Source organism: Passer domesticus, chromosome 10, assembly GCF_036417665.1.
Source record: "Passer domesticus isolate bPasDom1 chromosome 10, bPasDom1.hap1, whole genome shotgun sequence".
In the NCBI taxonomy this organism is placed as follows: domain Eukaryota; kingdom Metazoa; phylum Chordata; class Aves; order Passeriformes; family Passeridae; genus Passer; species Passer domesticus.
In genome coordinates this window covers 26,563,803-26,589,547 of record NC_087483.1, presented here as the reverse complement: position 1 = coordinate 26,589,547, position 25,745 = coordinate 26,563,803, and the positions used below count along the sequence as shown (strand labels likewise).

Below are 25,745 nucleotides of genomic sequence, written 5' to 3'. Positions count from 1 at the left end.
CCCCTGAGACCCTTGGGCAGTGTGGTTCTCAGGGAGTATCTTGTTTCTGGGTAATGCAGGAAATTCAATTTGTCAAGGGGTTATGGCAAAGCTTCATATAACCACTGCACAATACATTCCTACACAAAGACACCAGACTTACCATCTCACTGTCTGTATTACTGGTCACTTACTAAACCTTTTTTTTCTTTTTTAAATCTAACATTTATCATTTTACTTGCTTTAGACCAAATTCAGTTACACATTTTAAAAATTACTGTTTAAAATTTAATTAACTTACAGGACAGATTGCAGAACTGTATATTATTAATCCATTGGTTCTCTTTCTTTATGTGTTTTCCCATGAGTAGTGAGGGATGAAGAATATTGGAAACATAATGGAAATATGTGATTTTTAGCTTCACTTTCAGAATGAAAGAACCTTTTAAAACTGCAGGAGTTTTTTTCTTTTTTCCTTTACCTTTCCCTTCTCCTTGTTTCTGGAAATGTTCAAAAAAGTACAAGAAGTATTCTTCTCTCAACATATATTGAGCTAGGTAGTGCTTAAGACATGCCAGAAATATAATACTGGAATTTGCTATTTCAAAGTACTCCTGACAAGTTTTGCAGATTCAAGTGGGCTTTTTTATGGCTGAAAGATCATTCTGCATTTGGATGCTCATGCAAACTCAGCTGAACACTTTTCCAGCCTTCTCCTCAAAACTCCTGAAACTTTCCCATTACCACAACTGAATTGTAGGCATCGTGGAAGGAACTTCCAAACTGATCTATGTCAGTTTAACTGTCTCCTACTAAAATTCATGGGTGATATAGTTTCAAAATGCTGCCAACTGCAATGAAAATGGATTTACTAAAAATAGTTTTGCACCATGGAAGAGATTACGAAAGCAAGGAACTGAAGGAAAATTAATTCTAAAAAGGTAATGAAGACTTTAAAGAGAAGCCTGAATTTGTTTTTATTCCTGAGAATAACATCACAGAAGAGGGAGGCATGATGAAACCAGTGGTGAAAATCCATTACAGGAAACTGTTCTCTGCTGCAGAGAGGTTAAGAAACACATAACTGCAGTTGGGCACTTAGTTGCATTTCAAGAAATGCATAGTTTGATAAGATAGTAGGGGCCCTTTACATAAAAGGTAACAGAATTAGAAAAAACAGAGAGGTATAAAAATGGATTAAATTAAAAAAAAAAGTCCATGCATGCATTGTATTTAAACCTTTAAATTTAAATCTTCTGCAAAAGAAATACCAGAACACAGAGTTTCTATACCATAAGTGCAATAGACATGTTAACCTATTTTTTTTCCATTTGCAAAAATTTTAAGTGGTTATAAAATAAGATGTACCAACTGCTACTGGAGTCCAAATAATACGATGTTGCAATTCACTGAATTCTACATGAATCACTCTGTTAACAGTGGGTTATCAACACAGGCTGAACTGTAAGGATCATTACAACTACTAGCTCATTTCCACTGATTATTGGGGAAGGAAGGGAATGCTAAATCTCTGAAGTTTATACAGAACCATGGTAGCTTTCATAACATTCCAGGAACTGTAGGCTTAAAGTTGGAGAAGAACTTTTAGGTAAAAAAACAAGGGACAGAGAGAGAAGATTCTCTGCAGAACAATTAATATTTTCATACTTAGAAAGTTCTTGCTTGGCTTGTTGCAGACTTGCAAACAGTCTTCACTAACAGGCTACTTAAAGAAAAAGGGCTCTGAATGTTTCTTGCTGAAGATCACACTTTGTATCAATAATTACACCTCGTCTGAAGCAGTTATTTGAACTGATCATCTGAAAGAGCTTCTGCTCTTCTCTGACATCTCTACTGATGGCTGAAGAAGTCATTGATCCAAATTCTAATTAGTACAGCACAACAGGTCAAACTGTAAACTCTAAATAGTATGCTATTGTCTTTTGTTTAAGGTAGTGTTGCCCCATGAAAAAGAAAGTCTTGTGTTCATCCAAATGTGAAAAGGAATATTCTGGAAATCACAATAATGTTTTCTACAAAGTTTGACTCAAAATTTGGTAGACAAAGAGTTGACCATTTTATCTATACTGTATAAAGAGGAAAAACAGCAGGATGCTATGAAAGTGCTGGACTCAGGAATTAAGATAAATGCATCCGTGTGTTCATTCACATTTGGATTTTACTGATGAAGAAATCTAGAAAGACACTAGTTATTTTAATACCAAACAAGATGAAAGGCTTCTTGATCACAATCCTAAGTATTGTACTAGAAGACCTTGATCTGGATTAGAGGCAAAGGAATATACCAATTGCTCAGAAATAGGCAGGATACTTGCGGTACCTCTATCACCACGGTTCTCAAAAAGAGTAGAAATGGGAATCCCAGGACCTGTTATAAGAATGACAGAAAGTCAGTTTACAGTTTGAAGCTGGAATTTGGTGATGCAGTGTGTATTACATCAATACTGATAAATGACAGGAGTTAAAGAGCTCAAAGCTGATGCAAAAATCTGAATCTTCTCTGCTGTATAAGTCACCAGTCCGTGTTACAATACATAAGGTACTGTGTGGACAAAGACTTGGCATTGCTCAGCAAACATAATAGAAGCAACTTTAAATCTACTAACGCTTCCTCCCTAGAGATGAAGTGACATCTAGTTAATACCTGAGATGTGATTACATAAGGTGAATGCAGAACTAACAATGTGAAACATTCTTCTGAGAACATGTCACATCGTATTTGTGAAGGTGAGTGCCTTTCACATGGTGATGACCTTACTGACTATTTTGTGCAAGAATGATTGAAAGGTGTTGTTATTTGCTGCATTTGGTTCTCTCCTCAACAGAAGTTCTAAGGAACTTTTCAGCTGATCAGTCGGTGCAGAATCACAAGAACAGTAAACTTCATAAGAAGTACACTGAAGGAAAACCTTGGATCCTTTTCCTCTTTTTTTTAGATTGTGATGTCACTGTTTTTTGAGTACACCAGTGGATGAACTCGCAGGTCACTGAAACCACCTGATTTATTACAAAAGAGCTAAGACTTCCTTTAATACTTGTGTCTTGCAAGCAGATTTAATGACCACATATCTTGAACTGAATTTTTCTCAGATAATTTCTTAAAAATGTTCTCAGGTGCTAAATAGCCAATATTCATGGCTGACACAGGTCTTAATTTCAATTGGGAAACACAGTACAGTAGTTTCTCACATCTAACTTTGATCACACAAACTGGAAAACAGTATATGTTTCTAAATCCTGTTCTGGCAGCCGCAAGAGAAAACATGCCTTTCATGAGCTGGATTAAAATCTGTTTTGTGGCATGAAGGACATTCATAAATTCATTTTTAATTCACAAAATCCCAAGCTTTTTCTTGAAAAAGTAAAAAAAAAATCATTAATAGATCCGTATTTACTGAAACATCACAACATTTTTGAATATGGGAAATCTCTTCCTGGAAATCCTTCCTGGTTATTGTGAAATTTTTGTGAGTCATACCAAAATCATTTGGGATAATCAGCATTGACAGTGCTGATAAATTTTAAAGAACAACTGGTTATATGTTTGGTCCCATGCCATACATACCATAACAGATCAAGGCATAGTACTTCGAATGTTCACTGAATCTTGCTGTATAATACTGACATCTCTCTTTCCTTAAATTGCAAGTAATGCATTGTTTTCTCATAGGTTTACTTCCAATGCTGATTCTAAGAAAAAAATCAAACAAAGCAATCATTATTTTGCTAAAATAAACTTTAGATGTGTCTATCTCAAATTCTTGGATGCAGGCCCTGTACTTTCAGAACAGTTAATTTAAAAATAAATGCTTGGTCTTTTTCCCCAAAGAGTATATTTAAATGTTAAATGGCATTTCTCTCAATTGTCAGATAGAATCTCAGGTTAAGATTTAGTTAAAATAGCTTGTGAAATTACACATTAAACTTCTTGAAACGAAATTGTTTTATTGACAAATCCAGAGACGTCTTCTATTAACCTATTATCATTAAGACAATGTTAATAACACTTACTTGTAAATATTCCGTCTTCCTGGATAGCCTTCAAATTCATTGCTTGAATAAAAACTGCAAATTCATTTATATGTTAATAAATAATCCATAAAGTCATGACCTATGAATGAGCATCAAGATGAAAAGCTGTCTTGGAAGTTAATTTAGACTTTTTGAGATTTCTGCATGCGAGGGAAGAGTAGTTAAGCTTATATACCTTTCATCTTAATAAATCTTTGCTCAGACTATGATTAGGTGACATAAGCCATATAAATCGGAGTTCTATCTTAATTCTCATGAGCTAATCTCTCCAATTATGTAAGCTGCTTCTATCTATACAGTAAGTTGAATGAGAGATCATAAAAAGACAAGTAACTGCAAATTGTGTGAGGGTTAAGCACATGATTAAATAAAGTGTTTTTAAATAAGCCTCTCTAAGATGGGTGATAAAAATAAATAGAAAATTGAGGGCAATTTGCAAAGAATCTTTCATAAGTAAATCATGTTTACAAACCTATGCCGTGCCTTAGCATACAAATTTGTTGTGGATGTATTCAGATAAAAAACAAATTACACCTAATTATAATCTGATGAGTTAACAAACGGTGTTCAAATGATTAAGTGTTGCTTTTACTGACAATACTCCTAACCTTTTTACTTCATGATACTTACATTGCATCATTTGTTACTCTGAAAATGTATATTGCCTCCCATTCTCCACTTGTAACTTGGATTGCATTCTCCTGTGTGGTGAGACATTTAAGTTACTGAATATTGTAGAATTCCTTCAGGACAGTAGATAATTGTAGAACACTTGCCTTGACTTACCACAGAGCCATTGATGTAATGAATATGCTTATAACCATTTTTGTCACTAAAAATTTTGTAGTATGAACTGCTGTCTGATGTAAAATATGGTGCAGAAACAAAGAACTGAAACAATGGAAGAAAAACAGAAGATGAGATATAAGACTGTCCAAGCGGTTTAGCAGATTGTACTACAATACTAAAAGTAACAAGACCATTTAATCAGCTCAAATTTGCACAGGTTTGTACCTGTGGTATTCAATCTCACTGTGATCATGTACAATTTCTTTCATTTTGGATTTCTTAAACTGATAATACAGATACCTCAAGAATACCACAGATGTGAGCTCTCTACTTGTGAGTAAAATAATTTGTATATTCTGAATGACCTTTCTTAGCTATTTAAAAGCAGGCAGAAATTATTTTTAACAAATAAGCAAATAAGTTTCTGAATAAAGCTAATGTTCATGAATGGTGCCAGACTGAGTATTCTGTGGACCTCAGTTTGTCTGCTTCACTGAGAAAACACAGCATCATAGAAATGGATATCTGAAGTTTCCCATACTATTCCACTAATTTTAAGGAACAGGTTACTCCAGATAAGACCATTTAACTTTGACTTCCTTTCAAAGAATCATGTCTTTACTAAAATTGTCAGTCAAGGTTGAATTACTGCAACTCTAAGTTTTGTTTCCAAAACATGAAGATATAGGAATGACCTGCAAGCACTTCAAACATAGTCAAACATTCCTGAGTAAGTATACCTTTTGAATAATATTAACTCAAGCTCAACTAAGACTTCTGATCACAAGTTAAATTCTCCTGGAGACTGTATCTGTGATTCCTAATACTTGAAAACCTGTAGAGGCAAAAGCTGGGATTTATGCATGTGTGCAAATTCTTTAGCTCTAATAAAAATCTGTCATCAGAATCTCAAGTGAAGTGTAAAAAAAAAAAGGACCAAGTAAAAGAACTAATTCTTGTAAATATATGATCTTCTCATTAAAACATCTCAAGGGACAGTATACTGAAAATTGAATCTCATTGTTAAGTCCACTACAGGATATTCAGGCAGTGTGAGGTTCACACACTTGATTCTGTTAACTTCCCCTGAAAGTAAAAACACTACATATTTACTGTTGAAATACACTCTGTATGACTGTAAATACTGATCTCATGATCTTACAATTTCCTGGTAGGTTTGTTTTTATTGCAAGTTTCCGAAGGTATGTGGTTGTCTAGGATTACTGGGCAGAGAAAACATCTTTTGCTAAGAGGTAACTCCAGAGAAGTATCACCTGCTATTCTAAGAAGCATATCTTACCTTGATGGTTCCCCCTTAGCTGAAGATGTGCAGCACCTGGCACTAAAACTGTTCTGAATGGACAGGTTTTATTCTTAAGATACTGTAATAGCCCATTTTATCCCTTGCCCTAGTGTCACCAGAGGAATTTTACATCTGTTCATCCAGAATGCCTCTAAGGATTACACTGCACTGTAAATCTACCTCCTTTCATTACTTTCCTCCCTTCATTAATTTCTGTCTCGACCAACTTTCCTGTCTAGTCAGTTGGTTGGGACAAAAATAGGTTTTTTAGTTTAGAAAGCAGATACAGAGATACTTTGTCTAGCACAGCATTAAAAGCCTCAGTCCTACTGTGCAACAAGTCTAAGCAGTAGTGCTGTATGTCTCAGAAGGGTGCTTCATGTTTCCAAACCCTGATGGGAAGATGCAGGAAGCTGTAGCTTTTAAGTGAATTAAAATAGAATACAACAAGAAAACCTACTCCGCCTGCCCATCCTGTTTGACTCTCTTCTATGTGCTGTTGATTCTGAAAAATGAAAACAAACATACACTCTTTAAGAAGATTGAGTTTAAGGAGATTCCAAATCTTAAAAAAAATCAGAAGCTGCCTGTAAAAGAGAATTTTGGAATATTTTCTATGAAGGTTCAAGGAGTTGGGAGGTTGTCTAAGTAAATAATATTGCTGTATTAAGGTAATTACATTAATTAAACTATTGTTTTAACAGCTGTCAGACCTAAATAAAATTTAAAGCAATTATACAACTTTTTCACTGAAAACAAGAATGGAAAACTACTTAATCTCATTAATTTTTTGGCAAAAATTCAAGTAAAATTATAACAGCAATATTAATGCTAAACATTTGATTTAGATTTTCAGCTTGTTTGTATTTTCTTTGATTTCAGAGGTGAGATGTTGATTTAGAGCAGTGGTGAAGTGACTACTAAGGTATTCTGAGACTATGAATATACATTTAGAACATCTTAATTCCTTGTTCTTTTCTTTATACTCAATATAGTATATATTCAATATATATTCAATACAGTATTTCTTCACAGTTTGGAATAAAATTAACAAATTTGCTTTTTAAGGAATATGATTTGTATTTGTTACCCGCAGCATAATCTCATTACTATTTAAAATTATGTGCTCTCCCTTCTAATTTAATCCCCACAAAGTGACTTGAGGAAAAGTTGCAGGTCCTTGTCCCTTAGAAGACTCGCACTTTGCAAGGGCTCCACTGAGCTACTAATTGAAAAAATGGATTCTTTTTCTTTTTAAGATAATAAAAATGGGATGTATTGTTTTATATATGCATCCTAACATTATTTTCCTTTCTTTAAATTAAAACTCAATCTTGATGATATAGCAAATTAGGGATATACTTAAATTCTCTCATTTGAGTAGCCCCAATTTCACAAAGATATGCCTACCTTTTACTCATATGAATAGTTCCACTGCTCATATTGGTTTCTGTGATCTAGTCACATGAGAAAGAGTTGAACATGTGAACATTTCTGATGAATCTATACTTTGGGAACATCTTGTAGATTATATTTTGTTATTATTTTCAGATACATAAAACATAGCAAGTTTATTGTACATTAGACTCAATGCAATCTGAATTCAACAAGAGAACTATTTTTGCCAAAGGAAATGTTCAGAGATATACTTTCTGATGGCAAATAGAGCTAATGCAGCAGTCCCATCTGTTCACACTCCCTCGACTGGCCATTTGTGCAAACTTTAATGTGATAAAAGCATTGTATCACTGTATAAATATAGAATTATAGAAACGTCAGTAGTGACTCCATAAATAAGGTTTCATGGAGAAATGCAATTAAACAAGGATCACGAACAAAGTCCTGAAAGATGTTAATTGGTCTGGTCTGGTCTGGTTCCAGCAAAGCAATTAAGCACATGCTTAATTTTAAACACATAAACAGATCTACTGAAGTAAATAAAACTGGTTATGTGCTAGAAGTTAAGCTTGTGTTAAAGTACTTCACTGGGTTGTGGTAGAATCCTAGAAACCTTATATGTTTTTTTGTTTCCATTAAAATACATAATTATTAAAATATAGCTTACTTGCAGGCAAGGTAGAGATTCAGTGTTAATGTACCTATAAAGTGGAACAATTATTTAGGAAATATAGCAAATGCTGTATGAAAGATGGCTTTTTCCCTACTAAATTACAATATTTCTCTGTGGAATACTACTTCAATGACAATGTTTTTGAAGTAACAGGACTTTAAATTCCCTTTGAATTTGCAACAGTTTTCATGTTAAAGAGGAGTAAAATTATTTTCAGCTTGAAAAGGCTGTGTCAATAAACTCTGAATTTATAATTTATCAGTTATACAGAATACTTTAATAAATATTTGTGCATTTTATTTCCAGTTAGTTCAAGGTTTCTTCTAATGTTAGCTTTAATAGGTGTTCTGTACCATGAACCGTACGAACAAGACAAGCCGAAACACGAATACTAAAAGACAACAAATGAGATCTCTGTATTAGTTACTGAAATTCAGGGCTGTCTTTCCTTCAGGATCTATATAAATTTATCTGTGTGTGTCTATCTTTTCAGGCTTTACAAAGCTCTGTTCTGTTCTACAGCCTTCTTTCCCAACTGACTAAATCATAGAATGACATATTGAAACCAAATGTAGTTACTGTTGCAATTAGGCTGAAGTTTTCAGAAAGAAAAGATTGTGTTTCTGAAAACTTGCCTACTGTCTAGAACTGTATGATTTGATAAAACAGAAGAATTTCTTCTTCCAAAAAACCTGCCTTATTATTAATGTGTATGTTCTTTCAAATAATCTAACCTAATCTAAAAGAACATGATTTAGTCAGACTTAGTATGGAATTTCAACATGGCATAATAAGATTTTCTTTAAAAAATACAGATCCTATATGGTTTCACTTTTGAACATGCTAACAGAAGAAGGAAATAAACAGCATTACTGAAAGCCTCTCAACAGCATTTTAGGTGGTTGATGTTGTTTTTTGTTTTGGTTGTTATTTAAGTTTCACACAGAAAAAAAAAGTTTATTTCCTGGAGTAATTAGTATTTTTCATCCCTCTTCCAGCAATTAAAATACTGAAAAAGGTATCACTATTAGTAAAAACTTGTGATAAAACACTGAAAAATACAATTATGGCAGGGATTTTAAAATGCTAATTTCAGTAATTTTAAATTTATATTTCCAACTTCATTACCTCTGGGCAGTCCCAAGTATTTGAATGCTCTTTGAAGTCACAAATAGCTAAGACTGAAAAATTCTGTATTCTCTTCAGCCACTGCACACAGATTCGAGTATCTGTTACCCAAGTAAGCCAAGTAAAATAGTGATCACTAAAATATAAAAAAAAAAATTAAAAAGGGAGAAATGGCAGTTATTAAGCAACAGGAGTATGGAAGCATTGCTACAGATTGCATTCCCCACATTTCTCTCCAAAAAACAACAGCAAAACTTTCACCGTTTTAGGGTACTTTTTTATCCTTTGCAACAATGTATCATATGGACAGCCAAAATAAAAATGCAATATTTCTAGTTAGCTGCTGATCCTTCTAGGGGTTTAATATGGCAGTACACTGTTAGTTAAAGCACAACTCAGAGGTTCAAGCATTTAAAAGAAATAGATAAAAGCTTTTTTTCAGCCAAGAAAAGACATATTTGAGGGCACACTACCTGGATGCTATGATTGCAGGAACTGGCACCTCCTTAGGACCAAATGCTTCAGAGTAAATAGTGTCTACAATAAACACTTTAACAGTAGGATTTTTAGCTCCAGCCTTCAAAGAAAATGTTTGAGGTCATTAAAACCAGGTTCTGAATAATTCAGATTGAGGAAAACCAAAACACTTTTTGCAGGAAAGCAGACAGGTTACAAAATATGAATTGAGTATAATACAGCAAATAGTCCTATAAGATCTAAGAGTGACACTACAGCAGTAGTACATACTTAGTTCACTATTTCATTTATATTTATATATGTAAAGAAGGAAACCTTTTAAACATTTGAGTTTAGTGCCTTTCTCTACAGAAAATGTGCTTGGTGGTAATGATTGTTCTGTTTGCAGTGAGGGCCTTTGCAGCACACATTACACTGACTTCAGCATAAAACTCCAGTTTATTCACATGATTGCAAGTGCTGTTTGACATCCCAACTGGGAAATGGCTGCTTAAACTGATTTCATGGCTGCTTCTTCACTGCATACATTATCAGTTTTTTAATTCTTCTCCATGTGTGGTCTAAACCATCCAGTTTTACTTTAGAACTATGACCCAGCTGACAGGTGAGCAAATTCTTTAAATACATTAACATGATCCCTTGCAATCATATGAACATGATAAGAGTCAGGAGAGCTTTATAATACATGCAGAAGAAATGCCAACCCAAAACCTTCTTGCCTTAGATCTGGCACTTGAAAGCAATTAAAATCCAAAGCCCCTTAAGATCAAAAAGCACTAAGAAGTGTGCAAATAAAGCAAAGGCTTTATTTAAAAAAAAAAAATATATAAACTTAGTCTCATAATTTATTTACTATAATGAAAAATAACAACTGCATCATTTACACACTGGTAGAGGAAAACTGAATTGAAAAATATTAAGCATTTTTGCACATACTTTTTGCCTATGTGAGTAATTCCATTTATTTCACTGGTATTATATAATTTTATATGTACCTATAGCTTTTCAGAACTTAGACCAAGCTTGTTTTCTTTTATTTAAGTCACAACAGATTTAACCACAGTAATACTTAAGGAATTAAGTACAGTTAATATTCTCATTGTCACAACTCATCTCTCAACAGAAAGGAAGTCAAAAGAATGATAAAACATACCTTTGGGTATGGGATAGTTATTTTTCTAGGATACTGGTCCTCCCCAAAATATGCATATTCAATAACTGGTATGTCGGAATCATTAAATTGTACATATGCTAAATATCTTCCACTTGGAGACCACCACAGTGCATATTTTGTTGCTAACATCTCCTCTGAGGAAAAAAAAAGTTTATAACTCTAATCTATCTTCCAATCTATTTTAGCACTCTATTCAGCAATCTAGACACATAAAGACAGTTACACTAAATAAATAGCATCAAAATATGCACACAGATCCCACTTAATTCACTTGGGATTTTTCTGTGTACATGTTTTTTTAAAATTTTTTTGGATGCACTGAAGTGCCGAATTTTCACTGAAATTAAAACTTTAAATCTTAATTCCCAGCCTCTGCCTTTGATTAGAAGGAAGACAACTTTGTAGAGTTCTGATACAGTTTCAGTAACAAAGACTCAGGATTTTGGTTACGTGTTATGAATACAAAATTCATACATTGTACAGTAAATACAATATGGAAAAGAAGTAATCCTTAGGGCTGAAAAAAAAAATCATCACGGATATTTTAAAATGGATTGTGAAAACCGGAACCAATCTAAACAAAGCATTTATCATGCTGTTGCCCTTCGAGATTTACTCACCTTCATAGACCCAGTCAGGAATCCCATTAAATATTTCATTCTGTTTTCCATCACTAGTTATTTTAACTGGTGCCTCTCTAGGACTTTGTTTCAAGTAGATATTATTCTGATATACATATACCTAAAGACAAGAAAGATTTTTTTTTAAGAGTATAGCAAATAACAGGATTAGAGCAAGATCTTCTACAGTCAATACTTCTACATTACACTACCAAGACCTAATGAATACAAAACATGAAATGGTACACTAATAGCCCTTGTAAATTCTGCAAGGGCTGGTATCTCAGCAAATAAATTATACATTGCAGGCCAAATTCTGTGTTCAGTAAAAGTTTTAGAACCAATTTTAAATACTGCATCTGTAAATCTCCATTTTAAATTCATGTGTTACACAGCATCAAAGGGAAACCAATTGGTTTTCCAGCCTTGAAATGGCATTTAATCTTATATAAAATTATGTTGGTCAATTCTGGATAAAGACTGGTGAGCAGACTGAAACACATAATGTACCTGAGAACATAGATTATTCTTCTCTTGAGACACAGACAATAAAATCTGAACAAGTTAAAACTGTTTTCTTTGTCATTATTTCTCATAACCAAGATTAATAAACAGGCCTGTCAAAAATATGGCCAAAAATATTTTTAAAAAACCCCAAAGAACAAATATAAATGTCTTTTAGCCATACAAAGCAAATTCATTCTAGGACTTAATTATCTTTACTAACCAATTTGTGTCCAACGGGTGACCAGGATATATACTGAATTTTATGTGGAAGCTGATTTTCTGTTACAAAACCACTAAAAAAGGAAAGAAGTTGAAATGGCTTTTTGTGCACAGTGCAAATGAATCATTATACTCTACATTATTAAAAAAGTCACAAAGTCATTTTCTAACTGCTTATTGTTTCTCAAGCAATGCACAATTAAGGCAGGCAGAGACATGCAGTTAACACCATGGTGTGCACCAGTGCTGGCCAAGGCTTAAACTTACTCCTTTGAAAACCTATCCAACAGCCTAAGGAGCCAGCCTTATCTGTTTCCAAATGCTGCACAAGCACCTACAGTCATTTGCTGTAGCTGCAGTCTGTGTTACAGTCTCAGCAGGTTATTGGGAAATGTGAACTCAGCACGCACTGGGGCAGGAGCAACAGCAGCACGCCCAGCACTTGCTGCGGATCCCAAGTCCCGTGCAGTACCTCTCTACTCACAGCAGCTTGCAGCAACTTCTTCCTGTCACCTTGAGCCAACAGCTGCCCAAGAATGGTGCAGCTCAGTGCAGCCCCTGTTGCTCAGAACTAAGCACATTTGGTCACGCTGCTGCTTTCAGCATAAACAGGTTGACTGCAGAGGCAGATGGCTTCCTTTGGATTTGGGTGGAAAGGGGAGTGGTTTGGGCAATCTTGGGAAAGAGACCAAATGTCATGGGAAAAGCTATAGACTTTGAGGAATGCAGGGCGGGCTGTTACAAGAGTTTTAGGGAAGCTGAAGATTAGACCAACGAGAAAAAGAATGAATTAGTAGAAGGGGATGGAGACAAAAGAGAATATTGAGCAGTGAAAGTTTTAGGGCATGAAATAGAAATCAATCCAGATGAAAAGAATGTATGATTTTTCCTAGAGAACATATTTTTTTCTCAAGCAAACAAGTAACCTGACAGATCTAAGCAAAAGCAAAGCAAGTTGGTAGTCACATTACTACAGTTTTGGAGTGAATGCTTGCAAGCACAGCACTACAGTGTATGCACCACAGCTCTCTGTAAGAAATATCAGGCCTTACCCGTTTATGAGATCATAAATGTGATATGATGCTGTATAAGAGTATCTCCACAGCTGCATAAATGAAGCAAGAGAATTTTATTAGCCTTGAAAAAGATAACCTAATTACAAATAATCAGCTGTCTCCTCACAACCTATCCCTTTCTCAAGAAAATACCAAGAAACATTTATCTATGGTGAACACAATTAACAAAATACTAAATAAAATTAAACATTAAATTAAGAGGTATATTAAAATAATTACCTTTGAATAATTGCTTTCCAGAGCTATGAAATATTGGTCTGATGACATCACATAATTTGAAGCATTAACTTGTTTCTGAAAAATTAAGAACTAGATTAGATTCTATTCTCATTCACTTTTAAACTGTAACTTGAAATACAATTGCACTTTTCTGCCTTTTTATTAATGATAAAGGTACATACCATTGTGCTGTTTGTCAGGATGGTGGTTGCATAATTAATTTCAACATTGTAAAGAATAATATCTTCCTCTGCAGACTGATGGAGATACTCATTATCTTTATAAACAAGATAAAATGTTTGTTACCTTCACAGAAGATACTACACAACATATCTGTTTATCAACAAATTCTCACCTCTTTCAAAGAATATGTTTTAAGCAAATATCTTTTGGCATCTACATAAAAAATGTTTTTCTTCTAATGATGCTGAGTTGCAGAGTTATCAAGAAACTGTCTTCAGGTTCTTGAGTATATTTTCAAGATCATACACTGCACAGAGGATCAACTATTTAACTTTACAAGTAAATGCCAGATTTTATTCTTATGTCTGATCAAAAATGCCAGTGACAGACACATTAGAAAGTCAGTATCAAAATGTAAATGTTCTAAAGAAAAATACCTTTGCTTATCATTTTACAAGAACATTCTCATTTGTATATTCTGCAGATAAAAGCAGTACCACACAAGTGACACTGCATGACTCTGTCCTTACTCACAAGAGTCCTACAAAATAAGGGTGAGTGGGCTTCACTGAAAACAGAATTTAACCCTGCCTTTGCTCAAGATCTGAGCTATACTTTGGTAGAGAATAAAGATCAGAGTTTTAGCTTCAGATTGTTATTTTCACTGCTATAAACAGAGAAAATGAATTACATATGTGGGGTAGCAAAAAAAACAAGACTAAAAGTTAAATAGGAGTCTGAAACATTGTGAAGATGTTCATTTTTAGGAAATTAGATCACCCTTGGATCTTCTGAGCACTCTTGTGTGATTTGTGTAACAGTATTTGTATTTAAAATCATCCTTAGGATGAGATATACAATTTTAACTCCTTGTTTCAGAAGAGAAGTAGACATATGGAATGCTGTAGGCATGACTATCTATGGAATCTATGGCATGACTTTTGTGTGAGTTTTGTGACTGTTAAAAGGAAAGATAAGTCTAAGTGAGAAAGCTATAAAGAGAGAAGAAGAATATTAGGTTTAGGTGATATGCTGCCTACATTCTTCAGATATTCAGACAGAATTCTAACAAACAGAGACCTAATTTTTAAATCATACAAGTGATATTTACATAGTTCAAACTGCTAATTGTAAAATTGAAGCACTCAAGCAAAGCCTCGCTCACAAGGCTTTACTTCAGTTCTAAAATTGTGGGCTAAAACTAGCTTGGTGAGACTCCATCTGAATGGGCACTATGCTGTTGTGTTGCTTCCTGCTCCTGGCAGAGAACAGTGCTCGAGGCAGCACAGAGATGGGAGTAGTATGAGTGCTAGAATGTAATCAGGCCAGCTACAGTCTCCCTGGGCTGTGCAATTCACTGATAACGCGAGCAGCACTTCAGCCACACACAGACACATTTATATCAGCAGCAATTAACTTCATGTCTCCACCTTAAGGAACTTAGAAAGTCAGCTTTATTTTCTATGCCATATCCTGGAACTCAGGAATTTCAGCAGTGTCAGCACTTCCTGAAATGACATAAGAACAGCTGGCCTCATTGCAGAGCCAGGTACTACTGAAAACAAAGAACAGGGCCTGTAAGACAGACTACCTCAATCATTACAAGTGGTAAGTGAAGAAGTGCTCTGAAAAGCATGAAAAGGAGATTGCTTAAGGAATGACTGACACATTGACAAATTTCTTTCACTTGCTGCAATGAATATGACAGTAAAAGAAATAAAACACTGAAGGCCTCTGTAAAATTATAGTTTATACTTGACTCAGACATGTCTGTTGAAACATCAAATACCTGGATTTTCTAGAATGACTGACAGAACAGTAAATTTCAACCATAAGTTTTGACTAACACATTGTTTAATTTCATAGTTAGCATTCATTCAAAGTAAAGCTGGAAGGAAAACACATTTCTCAGTCTGTGTAAACCAGTCTGGAAATACATATTAGAAAGGCTTATCTATGTTTGAGAAAAGGTTTTACCTACCTGACACCCAATATGGAAAAAATGTTTTATATTGGAAGTTTCCATTCAAATAATCCTCCAAGGTAAGAGCTCTAGGACCATCATCTGTGTTGACAGCTAAGCATAAGACAAAAAATTTCTATTAATGACAAGAGGGAAAAAAATTTATTAGTTCAGTGTTTTGTTTTTTCTGCACTTAATGCCATGCAACAGTGAGGATACCATAGTCCTGGAGATATGAAAATTGTAGGTGCAGCAGACAGGAAAGTTCCCTGTTACTGTTCTGATAAGGTCCTTTAGCCTCTGAAAAACTCATCTTTGGGAATGGAAAATTAACTAGACAAACTAATTTATTTCAACCATTTATTCACTTAGACACCTTTACCTGAAGACCTGTGAGTCCGAATAAGCCTTTTCCACACAAAAGACAAATTAAAGGTTGCTTGGTGGTTTGTTTGTTTGGTTTTTTTTTTTAAGCATGGGTTTCATGAACTTGTAGAGGCAACTATTTTAATCAGGGCCTTCACATGTTCAGCAAATGGTCAAACAACAGGATGCAAACCCTAACTTCCAAATTTTGTACATGTCTCATTAACTACTGTTACAAGATAGCTTGCAAAATAATCACCATCCACATATATTTCTTAGTAGTCACTTGAATAACATTGATGAAGGAATGCAGGTAAAAATAATAATGAAAAGTAATGAATGAATGAACCCAAACTTGAACTTTTTATTTAATGCTGCAAAAGAAAACTGACAATGATTATTGAAAGAAGACAGATACTCAAATATTTGACTTCTAAGCAGGTCAGATAACTGATTATTAGTAACTAATATTAAAATAATGCAAGTCGAGGCTGGTTTTCTGGATCTTGTCTGGCTATATTTTTTCCCAAAGCTAAACAGGTTAAGATAGGGTAGATTTTAAAAGAAAATTCAAGGTCAATCAACTGGATAGGAAGAGGATTATGCTGTGCAGTTCCTGTGTAGAACCTATGCAATTCACAAGAGTAATCAAAATATTTAATCCTCAAAAGACACATGAACTGTTCTGATAAAGGCCAGTTTTTAAAGTTCAATAGCATAATAATGGCAGCTTTCAGGTTTAGGCATTCAGGACGCTATGCTTTCTCCTTTAAAATCAAAGGGACTCCTGCCAGGGTTTTCAGAGGTACTAGAGATGTCACACTGCAGCTTAGTAATCTTTGCCACTTCCCCTGTTTGTTCCTTCAGAGCTCTCAGTTGACAGTCAGATAATCAAGATGACTCGTTGCTCTCAGGTTTCATATCATGCTCCATCACTTGCTCATTAGTTGCCCTCTCTGTTAAGATCACACTGACTTCCTGGGAAATGTTTCTTCATACTGCCTTCTATGGCACTTTGCAATGATAACACATATTTTCTTCTGCTAAGTGACTATTACTTACTGTAGAATACACACGTCAGGTTGACTGTTGACACAAGCCTTGTCTGCACTAATGCAGAAGAAAGCTGTCACAAGGAATAAAACTGAATGCCAATCCAGAGGCAAAAACCTATCCCTATAAACTCTGAGCTAGCAATATATCCAGAAAATATCCCAAGAAGTTCAATAAGAAGTTAATCCCTCTTGCTAATACTATGACTGCATATTACAGATCTTTGATACACTAATGATAAACATAGAAGATGGCAGACTTAAAAAAATGCTTAGGAGATATTGCCAAAGAATCTAGTTCTAGTTATGTTGAACGATGATTACTTATCACTATTTCTCAGTTAAAATTCTCTAAATGAATAAGCTTATTAGCAAAAGAAATCAAGATCTATTTCCAAGGTTGCTTGCATATAAAGCTTAAAATTTGCAGTCCTTTTTGTTACCTTAATCTGGTAAAATAACCTGGTTCCTTCTCTCATCTTAAGAGACAAGCAATATCACAAACATCTCATCACTGATCTAATTTTCACAGCTCTAATTTAAACCTTCCCTGTGTTAGCTATTTCACCCTTACATACTTAATATTCCATGAGGATTTATTATGGCTGCTGATTTTCAAAATGTGCCCACTAAAATCTGAACTTTTACCACTGTACTGCAAAAAATTTGAAAACAACTATTTCTCACTTGAGCACTTACAATTTTGAATGCTTGTTTTTAGGTAACAGCTTTGGTTGTACTACCAGGATTATTCACTTTCAAAGAATAGATATGGGTAAACCAACACAACCCTTTATATTTCAAAGCTCTCCTGGCTTATGGCTTATTCCACATGTTCTAATGTGCATCCTTATAAATTGTGTCTAGGCTTGCCAAATTACAGTAAGCATACATAACAATCAGAAGGTATTGTTTTTTCTGTATATGGTTATTTTATATATATATATATATATATGCATTTTATATGTATTTAACATGTATGTATTTTTATAAGTATTTTATTTAGCATCCACTACTAAACATCAAGTAGAGGACATGACAAAGGAAAACTGCTTAGCGTTATTGTCAGCTTCTGGACTAGAATTTCCATTCTCATCTCTGTGCGCTGATGCTGAATAGCTGAAGCACAAGCTCCTCCAACATGAGGAAACACAAAACTCAATTTAGCACCAGAAATTAATTCCAACACTCCTGACCCTGCTCCAAAACTTTGGTCACATTCAGTATCAACTCACATCAACTGAACCTGCTTTTCCACTTTTGGATTTGGCTGAGGTGTTGCAGAGGACACTACCTCTTCATAAGAAACTGGCTGCTCACCACTTTGTGGCTGAGCAGTAAGCTCCATGACCTCACCTGTGAAATCAGAGACACAGGGATTGGGCCTCAGGTCTAGGCCAAGGGTACACAGGGAACAGAAACTTCGACAGACTTTGGACATTCATTAAAAATAGCAGAAGAGATTAATTTGAAGTCTAAGCAATACAAACAGTTAATTGTAACTCTGCCTGGGGTTCCACTATTGCTTCTCAACTGCAGACAGGTATTTTCTTCCTTTATGCAGCAGAAGGAGTAGGTACATCAGTGTACAAGTGAAAAGCTCCTTTCTGAACCATTTGGAGTTGCAGTTTCATAGCTGGGTTATCACTGTTAGGTAAATCCCACCACATATTCCTAATTCAAAGATGTGTCAAAAAACAGTCCATGATTTCTCAGGCATGGATGCCATTTGCTACACTGATATTGCCCACCTTGCTCCTCCAAGCCTCATAGAAATTGTCTAATACTTGCAGTTGCAAGTATTTGCCTCTTAATAACATCTCAAAAAATTATTTTCCTGTTAACTTTTGAAAATCTTTGACATTTTTATACACTTGCATGTGTAAATCAAAACCACCTACCACATTTTAAGAAGAACATGATGTAACTAGAAACTTAGCAGACAAAACCAGAATTAAATGCTCCTTCCATTTTTCTTTTCAGATTTCCTAAGTAGAAATTTATTTGGTCTGTGTCTATACATTTCTCATATGCAATTGTCTGTCTAGATTGCCACATCCTTTGAGTTGAGCAGTGGTAAAGCCGGAATGTACAAACAACATTCCAGCTGTGTAGCCATTTCCTGTCTGTCTCCAGCTTGCAAAATTTGTAACTGCAAAACTCATTTATATTTCTTCTATCTACAACTGATCAGTAGACTACTTACAGTTCAAAAAGGTTAAGGATTTGAACAGGTAACTGTAGCACTTGCAGTTCCACCTGAGAATAAGAAGCCATAATATGACACATCCAAATAATTGTGCAATGGACATAACTCTGCATTTGTCAATTGTCTAAAATGCTCCTCCAAAAGCATCCTGTGAAGTAAGATAATTTCTTTATCATCCTGCTGGATCTAAATATGATGCTTGGTATGACTGGTTATCAAGCCACTATTCCAAGATACGCAACAAGAGTTCTCCATATTTGCTGAGGTACTGAAGAGGCCAGAGAGCTGTATTTGACAACAAAAAACCCACATTCACTTTTTCCTGCAGTACCTTCCATCATCTTTATCAACTTCTTCAGGCTGCCAAACTGATCCTTGGTCTCCAATCTCTTTGGTCGACTACTATTTTAAAAATTTAAATATCATAAAATTATATCTGCCTTCCTTGTCATAAAATGCAGATCTGATGGGAGCAACTCTGACTTGACACCATGCATTTACCTTGTAGTGAAAGCTCAGATTTGACCATGCTTAGCTAGACAAAAAATCTGGCACCCCACTATCGACAGTAAAAGTCAAACCTGTCACTCTGAGGTGCTATCTCTCCAACACTGCATAATATATATGCATGTCTATATCTATCTATAGATATATATATATAACTGATATACATCTATCCTCATATTAAAATGCTACATAACAAAATCATCCAGAACTGCTTCAGAAACCTTCAACCCTTCTCTCAACAACCCGGGATAAACATTAGTCACAGAAATATCAGATACGAAAGAGATTTCGCCTTTCACAAAACCTGCATATTAACTGCAGGACTTAACTTTCACAAGATTTAAGCAGATGGTTGATTTTATAACATTAGTTGTAAATACAAAACTGTTTCTCCACCTCAGTCCCCCTGCCCACACATGAAAAAAAGAATAACAACAGAAAAAATAGTCTTTAAATAGATAGTGTTACTGGAATATAAGCCTTTTATTAATATTTTAATTATTTCAGAGGCATTAAAGTGATAAGGTAATGTAAATACTTCTATTGCCACTACTATCTTGTCATAGAAAACAATAACCACCAAGTCAGCACCACTCATGTTCAAAATTTCAAAACTCATTTCAAGCTTCGCCAGAGCACTCAGCAGACCACAGTGGGCTGATTTACCTACAGCTGGCATTATAATACTAGAGCAAACTATCCATCCCTATTTTATACAATGCCAACTTTTAATTTTCAAATGCAAGCTTGAATATATTCACAAATAATTCAGCAAACCCCATCTACAAAAAAAAAAAAAAAAAAGTTTAACTTGTAATTGGATACAGAACTTCTGTAATTATTACACAAGCATTTAAAACAAAATGCAAGTTCACCAAGCTAAAGAAAATTACTAACAGTTCGGAAAAGTCTCCTAACCCCTAAAACAGAAAAATAATATGGGAAGATCTGAGAGTTATTTTTGCAGTGGTGACTAAGAACATTATATATCATGCACAATGAAGTTAATTCAGGTGCTTTTCACTTCAAGGAGTTCCTTGTTTCAACATCTGCTGGCATTTCAATTCTACCTTCAGGACATTTCAGCTGTCAGTACATTTCTGTAAAGGGAAAAAGCCATAACAATTCTGACAAGACAATCCTAAACATGATTTGATAAACTTCTGTGAACTTCAGAAGTCACAATAGCCAAAGATACTGCATTTTGCACTACATTAGATTAAAAATACCTTACCTCTTGATGGAAGCAGTATAATACACATAAGTAATAAGGAAAGCAAAAGGCATATAACCACGCCAAATATGATTTTTAGCCGGGTCTGCAGAAGAGAAACAAACAATAATTACATTTTTAATATTGTCTGAAGTGCCCTTCCATGGCTGGTAAATAATGAAATCCTCCTTCTCTCTAACTGCTGTAATCCGTCCTAGCAACAAGCAAAAACATCCCTGCAGTACATACAAAAAGAATTCCCCTTCCTTCTTTAAAGCAAATATTTTCACATCAGAGCCAGTCTTGTCTAACAGCTGACATTTTAAAACAAAGGATGTAAATGCTATCAAAAGTTGAATTCAGGAGCATACAGACCTTCATTTTCCTGTCGTATTCTAAAAGAATGTAAATTCTCTCTTCTGGGTGTTGGTCAGTAGATCTGGGAGAGGAGTTCGAAAAGGCAGTGTCTGTTTTCACAGTTGGAGGCCAAACCTCTGGCAGACTTTTTTTTTCCTACATACTTTTGGAAACTGTGCCAAATTTCAAAGGCTTTCCATAAAATTGAAACCACACTTCAGGGGAAGTTCTTGGACAAGAAACGGACAGTGGGAGGCTATCGGGGTGGTGATTATGTACTTCCCATCAATGTGAGCTGTAACCAACATCTGCTTACACTAACTTGAGGTTTTGTGACTCATCAGATACTTGACATGCACTGTTTTTCTCTGCAAAGTATCTACTGTGTTTTTTGGCACTCCCCACTTTCTCGGGACATAGTCATGACCGTATTTCTACTCTCTACAGAGAAAATAGAAGAAAATCCCATAGCTTTATTGCTTATGTGGAATTCACATATGTTTACTTTTAGAAATAATAAATGATGGCACAAGAATGTAAAACAAGCAGCAGAAACAGTACTGTTTAATGTCTTCCACATGTGAGGAGAATTGCTGTTTTCCCCTGAAAACTATGCACATCTATAGGCTACGTAGGAGAGCTTACAGAAGTAAATACATACAAGCCCAGCGGAAATTCTGAAATAGTTCTCCAACCGCCAATTACACCTATTTTATTTAGCCCACTGAAATGAGGTCAGCTGAAAACTGGGAAAACTGGAGACCGCAGTGTCAGGTTACATAATCCATCCTTCACGAGAGCGGAGAAAGGCTGGAAAAGGGAAGAACAAGTCCGCCGTGCCCGGTCCCCGACGTTACCCACACGCCGCGGCTGCCGCTGAGCCCGGCCCGGCCTGAGGGACCCGGCCCGAGGGACCCGGCCCGGCCCGGCCCGGCCTGAGGGACCCGGCCCGAGGGACCCGGCCCGGCCCGGCCTGAGGGACCCGGCCTGAGGGACCCGGCCCGGCCCGGCCCGGCCCGGCCCGAGGGACCCGGCCCGAGGGACCCGGCCCCGCCTCCGCGGCAGAGCCCGGCTCTGTGCCCTCTAGCGACAGGAACACACACGGACACGGGGACACGGGGACAGCGACACACACACAGGGATAGAGACACGCACAGGGACAGGGACACACACACACACGGGCATGGGGACGGGGACAGGGAAACAGACAGGGAAAGGGACACACACACACACGGGCACGGGGACAGGGATACACACACAGGGATAGAGAGACACACACAGGGACAGGGACACACACGGGGACGGGCACGGGGACAGCGACACACACAGGGACAATGGACACGGGGACAGGGACACACACATGGGGACAGGGACAGACATACACAGGGACACGGACACAGGGACATGGACACACACACGGGGACATAATACACATGCACATGGGTGTACACACAATATAGACACACAAATGGACATACATATACATACACATATACATGGACACGCACACAGACACACACACATGTATACACACACATATGTATACATACACACACATGTATACACTCCCCCCCCCACACACGTGGGAAATGTCAGCTGCCAAAGAAGGCCACAGTCTGACAGAATATTCACATAAAACTTAGGGCTGGTGACTGGAAGTTGCAGATTGGGCTTAGGTATGTTCATTTTGCATGCAGAGTCTGATGGCTCACCTCGCCTTTCTCCCTGCTGGGACAGACTTCATTTTCTGCTGAGGAAAGGAGTCTGCAATGGTGGTGCCTCTGTGTGAAAGTCAGGCACGGGGACTGATTTTTTAGAGGAGGTTAACAAGGACCAAGCACCCAGATCTTACTGAAATTCAGTAGTTGATGGGTTTAACAAATCCTCAGGCTTCTCTGAAAATTGAAAATCTAGTAGATGAGATAGGTTTTCTGTCACATCAAATTTTCCAGCAGAACTTGGGCTAACTATGAATTTATTACAGAGTATCACAAAGAAAAAACATTTAATATATTACCCCTCAAGTGGCCAAGTTACTGCCTTAGCTTAACAGTATGGGTTGGAATTTGAATCCTAACTGTTACACCAGCCTTGGTGAGGCAGAACTGATCTGGGTTGTATTTTGGCAATATTCATTGCATTAGACTTGGAGAGAGAATTTTTGAAAATATTCAAATTTATCATGTGGAAAAATCAGTGATATGAAACATGACTTATTTTCTCATTAAAATTCAGTTCCCCTCTCTCCGCAGTTTTTGTCACAACAATAAATTACAAGTTAAACAAGATGAAGTTTCTGAATAAGATCCATCCTGGTCATGTAAGACATGCAGGACAAAAAGGCTGAGAAGGCTAAAATATATTGTTTACATATATATTTGTTTATACAATGTTTGTATATACATTTTTTGTATATACATTGTTCATGTATATTGTTTGTTTTGCTAAAATACACTGTCTAATAAGGGCAGAATTCAGCTCAAAACCAGTAGCTTTCCTAACAAGATAAAACTGCAGCTACTCAAAATTTCCATAACAGAAAAGAATAGTGACAAAAGAATTTTTCCCCTTGTAACTCGTGCTTCATATTAATATTTCCAAACTGCTACTTATTTCCTAGCATTCCATAGTTAATGCTGTTTGTATTTTCAATAACATGGTTCAGAAAAATACATTTTTTCCTACCAACATTGGTTATTTCTGACAACCAGAACATCACAAAATTGCAAATGTAGGTTTTTGATCAGGCTAGTTTTCCATTCCACATGTGCAGCTTCTTCTAATGAATGCATACTTAGAGAATGCTTCAAAGGAAATGATTCAATCTCACATGATCTAAAAGGCTTTACAAAATGACTTTGTGCTGCATACTATGTATTTGTCTACTTCAGGAATCAAATTATTTAGGCACGAGTTTAAATAAGACTCACAATGGCTGCAGATTAGGAAAAAAAATTACCTGTCAGAGAATGACATTTACAAGCTTTGTAGAACTGCTGCTGATGCCTAAACTCCCTTCTCTGGACTGTTCAGACTAGTACCAGTGAAGAAGCAAACAGCAATTCTTTCAACAGCCAAACTCTTACTAACTTGTAAGAGAAATAAAAGTGTAAGAAAGGTAGAAAGAGGGTAAGTCACTTGGAGAAATGGACAAATTATGGAACAGTTTGGCCAGCAGCTATCCAACCAGTTATGCACCTACTCGAAGGTTACTAAAGTATTTACTCTTCACATGTGAGGAAATGCAGATTTACAGATGTAGGTTGTGCATGACATCAGACCAAAAGGAGACAGCAATGAACATACACACACAGCTAGACAAATCCCCAGTGACTTTCTTCTTTCCACATTTGTGAACTAATAAAATCTGTAAGTAGTAAATACAATCAAGATTTGTCACACTCCCTAGAGGACGCTGGGTCCCTAAAGGCAATAAATGCAGAGCTAAGCAGAAGATAAAATACAGCAATTTACCTTGTTTGTTACAAATTCACACTTCCTGGATGGGCAATAGGGGCGTCTTTTACAACCCCATTCAGAGAAAATAACTTGACTGGAAATTCATTACCCTACACACCAGCAGGATTGATTAGAGGTTCATTATGCATTATGCTGAAGTGAGACTGTGCAAATACTCTTTAAGCTTTGGTGACAATGTGGCAGAGTCATGCCGGAACTGGGAGTGTAACAGCACCCAAGTGAACTGGAAGAAGCCCAGGTATGTTTGTCACACAAGTCTGTAGCACATGTGCAGAAATTCATCTGCATATACTTTCGTTGCTTCAGTAAAGGGAAGTAAAAAAGCTCAGATTTCAGAAAACCTACTCAGCATGGAAATTTATTTGATTGAAGACCCAGAAATCTATGAAATGATGTAGTATTTTTACCAGTGTTTTACACTTTAAACTAATTCAGATACTTGAAAATGCTATGTACAGTGTATTATATTGCATTTATTTACCTGTAACAACTCATTAATACAGAAATCCAGAGATTACTCAGATGATGAATGATATCTGGATGACTTCCCACAAGGCTATTCTAATAATTAATTCAGTTACTGTTGTAACAACAAATAAACCTTCCTTCCACTCTCCAATATCTTACTTGCAAAGGCTGGGGTGAGGGGAGGAGAGAAATCTGTCCATGAGAAATATTGAGAATCATTATACTATTTTTACAGTGAGACTACTACCATCCTTTAAATTTCTAGGGTGAAGCTATGGTATTATTACTGTCTAAATACTTCCAGTGGAAGAGAATTAACAGTATCACAGTTG

General features: G+C 35.9%; 1 protein-coding gene across 2 annotated transcripts in view; it reads right to left on the bottom strand.

The window, feature by feature from the left end:
• Positions 1-22,368, bottom strand: part of FAP (fibroblast activation protein alpha) — a 36,750-nt gene extending 14,382 nt beyond the window's left edge. Inside the window, exons 1-18 of one of the 2 annotated variants that reach the window (XM_064434710.1) lie at positions 22,127-22,368; positions 21,484-21,547; positions 21,130-21,214; positions 15,780-15,875; positions 13,798-13,892; positions 13,616-13,690; positions 13,373-13,425; positions 12,322-12,394; positions 11,595-11,715; positions 10,954-11,108; positions 9,797-9,900; positions 9,324-9,459; positions 6,585-6,629; positions 4,819-4,923; positions 4,663-4,733; positions 4,012-4,065; positions 3,566-3,690; positions 2,321-2,368 (exon numbers count right to left, since the gene is read on the bottom strand). In XM_064434710.1, coding sequence (XP_064290780.1) covers positions 2,321-2,368; positions 3,566-3,690; positions 4,012-4,065; positions 4,663-4,733; positions 4,819-4,923; positions 6,585-6,629; positions 9,324-9,459; positions 9,797-9,900; positions 10,954-11,108; positions 11,595-11,715; positions 12,322-12,394; positions 13,373-13,425; positions 13,616-13,690; positions 13,798-13,892; positions 15,780-15,875; positions 21,130-21,214; positions 21,484-21,489 — 1,447 coding nt within the window. In that variant the 5' untranslated portion in view covers positions 21,490-21,547; positions 22,127-22,368. The remainder of the gene's footprint in view (positions 1-2,320; positions 2,369-3,565; positions 3,691-4,011; positions 4,066-4,662; positions 4,734-4,818; positions 4,924-6,584; positions 6,630-9,323; positions 9,460-9,796; positions 9,901-10,953; positions 11,109-11,594; positions 11,716-12,321; positions 12,395-13,372; positions 13,426-13,615; positions 13,691-13,797; positions 13,893-15,779; positions 15,876-21,129; positions 21,215-21,483; positions 21,548-22,126) is intronic. The other variant, XM_064434711.1, reaches the window with a different exon arrangement.
• Between the last annotated feature and the right edge of the window lie 3,377 nt (positions 22,369-25,745).